At 39.7% G+C, this 4,312-nt stretch overlaps 1 protein-coding gene across 1 annotated transcript in view; it reads left to right on the top strand.

Moving 5' to 3' along the window:
• Positions 1 to 1,064: 1,064 nt before the first annotated feature.
• The window catches only part of SARC_08719 (hypothetical protein), a 7,420-nt gene continuing 4,172 nt past the window's right edge, over positions 1,065 to 4,312 (top strand). Inside the window, exons 1-3 of the mRNA XM_014297291.1 lie at positions 1,065 to 1,267; positions 3,029 to 3,221; positions 3,700 to 3,798. Of these exons, the coding sequence (XP_014152766.1) occupies positions 3,101 to 3,221; positions 3,700 to 3,798 (220 nt within the window). The 5' untranslated portion in view covers positions 1,065 to 1,267; positions 3,029 to 3,100. The remainder of the gene's footprint in view (positions 1,268 to 3,028; positions 3,222 to 3,699; positions 3,799 to 4,312) is intronic.

Raw genomic sequence — 4,312 nt, 5'->3', positions numbered from 1 at the left:
GTGTGTGTGTGTGTGTGTGTGTGTGTGTGTATGTGTGTGTGTGTGTGTGTGTGTATCATATATATATATATATCACATACCCCATATTAGCCGAGCTTGCTCTCTGTTGTTTCGAGTCTCTAGATTCATTCCCATCCACCACTCCACGCCCTCCCCTACCTCCCCAGACAACTCGTGTGCCTACCTTCACGCCGGGACCAGTTTTGACATAATTGTCATCCAGATGAACCTTGACAGTAACCTTCGTATGCTTGGCTTTGAAGGAGTCTTTAGATATACCAGAGAAGCTTAAGACACGCACGTGCAGCTCAGAGAGATTGTTGTGATGCCCCTGGCGTGTGTCGCGTTTGTGTTTATCTATGCTGGCACTGCTCTTCTTGCGTATTAACGACATTGCGTGAAGTGTATATGTATCTATATGTATATGTGCGCGATGCAGTACAATGCACCACTATTTAATCGAGTGATTGCGTGCTTATGTACTTACAGCACTTACCCAATTACGAGCAGAGAACTGACTAGTAGACGCACATAAACCTAGGAATGCAGTTGACGTGAAAGCTGCGGGTTTGTTATCCGATTACGCACCTAGCTTCCTAGTATTTCTATATCTGTGTACATAGCTGCTAATACAGTCCCATGCCCATGTCAAGTGAACAAGAGTGTATTTATATCATGATACATCCTCTGTACATTTCACTGAACTACATACATAAATATATTGTACATTACAATTGTACATACTTCATTTTATTCAATATGTCGGAGTAAATAAAGCCTTTTTCGCCTTTACTGGTTAACGACATACAAATTTTATATTTGCGACAAACTGAGGTGAAAGCAACTACCCGAGTACCAATGAAATCATCGCTTTAAGATGGTAAACGACAAAATGGTTTTGATTTCAGTATTGTCCCTGAAATTTTGACACGCATTGACGTCGACATCATTTTGAGTGGTCTTTTTGTTTTAAAAAAAATATAGCAAATATTGTTCTGTTGTCAGTGTTGTGTTATCAGTCACGAAATCAGGCCTGTATATTAGAGAAATGGAGCAAACAACAACACTGAAGCTACACACAACCTGTTCGGGCAATAGGGATTCGTATCAAGTTGAGCTGGCATTACATATAGATCTGATATACTAGGCTTTGCATTGCATCAGCACGCAGAGATCTCGTCTTGACTCAAAACTTTGCGAGGGAAACCTTCCGTATATATATATATATATATATACTGCGCGCAAACCTTCGTGCTTCAGTCTCTGAGTAAGTGTGCACATTACAGAAAGCTTACCCGTGTATCGCAGTGGTACAAGACGCTGTAAAGCACACCTATCCATTGTATGCTACACACGGTCTCTGTACATCTATTTCTGAGAAGGTACGCTTGTCAGGGATAGCTTAACCGCTCAACGTTTTCACATACATTTGTGCAAACCGTGTGTGTTTCCGCCGGTGATGACTCACGGATAAACACTGGTGGACATCCTCTGATGTCTTGATGCATGACTCTGTGTAAAAAATATATGCCGTAGATTACATAGTGCGCATGTGCTTCTGTGTGTATAGTAGTATGTACTCTCAGTCGTGTGCCGGTTTATCGTGACCGATGCACAAGCCCTCGTTTATTTTACTTATAGAGAGACTTGTATATATTTGATATCTTCGGTATTGATCTCGTATGCACTCACCAGGGTGAGTTTAGAGTTTGTACATAGTGCATGCCGGTAGTGCTATAGTGTTCTTTTTTCAAGGACTTTTTTTACTGATTTCTGCGTGGCCTATGTGTACATATGAATTTAGTTTCAATGCGTCTGATACTGTGTGCACTTGTATCGAGTTAAATGTATACTATATCGTATAGGCATCTCTTGTGGGGCTATAGGCGTGATCAAGGGGAATTTGCACGTATTTTTTTTGTTAAGTTTTTCCTTTTAAAACGACTAAGATCTTATGCATATGCCTGTATCTCATGTGTCTGGGTATGAACACGTCTCGGTGTGTACACACACGTAGTTTTTCTGTTTTCAATTTTTTCATGTGTATTTACTGTATATGATCTGCCTGTGTATACGCTATTACATTGGTCATACACGTATATATGCGTAATCTTCACGCTTAGTATTGGGCCACTCGGTTCTGCGGGTGCCGTTGGTACTCCATAAGTTTAGCCGAGTGCTGTGCGCAAGCTACAGTGTTTCCAGCGATTACAATTTTTAGATAGGAATGCAAGACAGTGGCTTCTGACACCGAAAATTAGAAATATATTTGAACCGCGCTAGGGTAGGGAATTGATCTGTGTCTAGGTCTTAGATTCATATGTATATACATATATTGAGTGATAACAGCATTTGAACCTGTATGTCTCCTCATATCCGTTTTAACGATGATTGGGTGACAGATTTATTGTGGGGCTGTTTGACTCTTTCATAAGTATATAAGATGACAAATATGGGTGGGTGTTGACAAGAATCACTAATGGACGGGAAAGTGAACTTCTGCACGTAAAAGGTCATGTGAATAAGGAGTGTCCACAGGGCTACCTGCAGGTGCACTATACACAGACGACGACAAGCCCACTTTTATTATATATATCATCTCAGATCAGACATAAAACGAAGTTCTGTAAACAACTCTAGTTTTTCCGCATAGAATTAAGTCATGCGCATGTATTGAATCATAGATATCCGCAATTTTTTGTTCGTTTTTCTATATAGCAGTCTTGACCCTGTCTACATGGATTTCATCCATTGATTCCAAGATGTCAAACATAAACCATTGCTTGACAGCCTACCATACCATTTTGACTTCGCTTGCCAATCTATCAGTGACTGAAGTGTATGCATGCACTTGCATATCTCGCATTTACATAGCACTCGTTTTCTCCACACTGAACTTTATATCTCTACACGTATGTATGGATTATCATGCATGGTGGCTGCTTATAGTGCCCTCGTTTGCGTATGAATTGTATTATCTATGTTGTCATTGTAGTCATATAGTTATGGACTTCTATCTACAAATAAGCCGTCACCAATGAGCAAATCTTCAAAACGGATTGAATGGATTTTACGGTGAGAAACAGAATCTTCAGTCAAAATGAACGGGATGCCATCGTGGTATACGGAGAATGCAGATCCCGATACGCCTGTTACCATAGCAACGAGGGCCGCCATCATGGTGACGGATCTGAAAACCGCCGAGATGGCTCTGCCGATGGGTGTGTGTGCAGAGATATGTGCGTACAGGAGCTGGTGGTTGAGTCTGTGTACGTGTACATACATACGGAAGGCCTCTAGTAGTACGCGTCAGTACTGTTCGATTATGTGTGTATCAAAAAAGTAAAGTATGTGTGCACAATTATCTATGTTAAAGTCAAACAAGCTTGTGTGCACATGTTAAATAGAGTCTTGTGTGAGACATGCTTGTTGTTCGCGTGTTTTATGCAGAGCGAGACATGCCTAAATGTGTGTATTTTGACAAGCGTAAATGTGTGCATTGGAACGAGGCAGCATGCGCAAGAATGTATTTCGGTGCATGGACGCGATACTGATAGGCTGAATTGCCACTCGCCTGGGTTGCAATCTTAAAGTTCCACTTGTCGTAATAGAGATCTACACTTGTGCACATTTAAACCTGAATCTGGCAGAGTATTTTCATATTCATTTCTCATTATTATTGTACCCTGTTGTGTATAGAGGAATTAACTACTCTCAAGATAGTGGGATTGGACACAGAGTTCAGCACAGACGAATATGACGATAAGATCGTGTCGCTGGTTCAAATCGCGGGCGTAGGTATTATATCTACCTACACAGATACAAACTCAGAGTTGCATACGCGTTAAGTGAATTAAGTGCACCCACAAGAGTCTACTGGATGATTTTGGTTTTGTTATATATGAAGGTACAGATATGCCGGCCAGAAAAATTTTCAGAGTATTTGTACGGCCTTACGACGTATCGATATTAAAAGTTTGTGTCATAGGGCTTCTCCAATTGCTTGTCATTGTAGTTTAGCGGTGTTTTTATTATAGATTTGTGTACGAATAGCTTCGTTTCTATAATCCTCATCGATTGTCCGAGTTCAAATTGTGGTGAGACACAGACAGCAGTATACGTTTATTTTTTGTTTTCGAAACCAACGTGTTTGCCAAATTGATGTATATATATATATATATATATATATATATATATATATATATATATATATATATATATATAGTATATATATATATATATATATATATATATATATATATATATATATATATATACGTATAGTACGACTACGACGACGACCGACGAACGG

The sequence above is a fragment of the Sphaeroforma arctica genome (genome assembly GCF_001186125.1).
Source record: "Sphaeroforma arctica JP610 unplaced genomic scaffold supercont1.813, whole genome shotgun sequence".
Classification (NCBI taxonomy): Eukaryota; class Ichthyosporea; order Ichthyophonida; genus Sphaeroforma; species Sphaeroforma arctica.
This window is presented reverse-complemented; position numbering and strand designations above follow the sequence as displayed.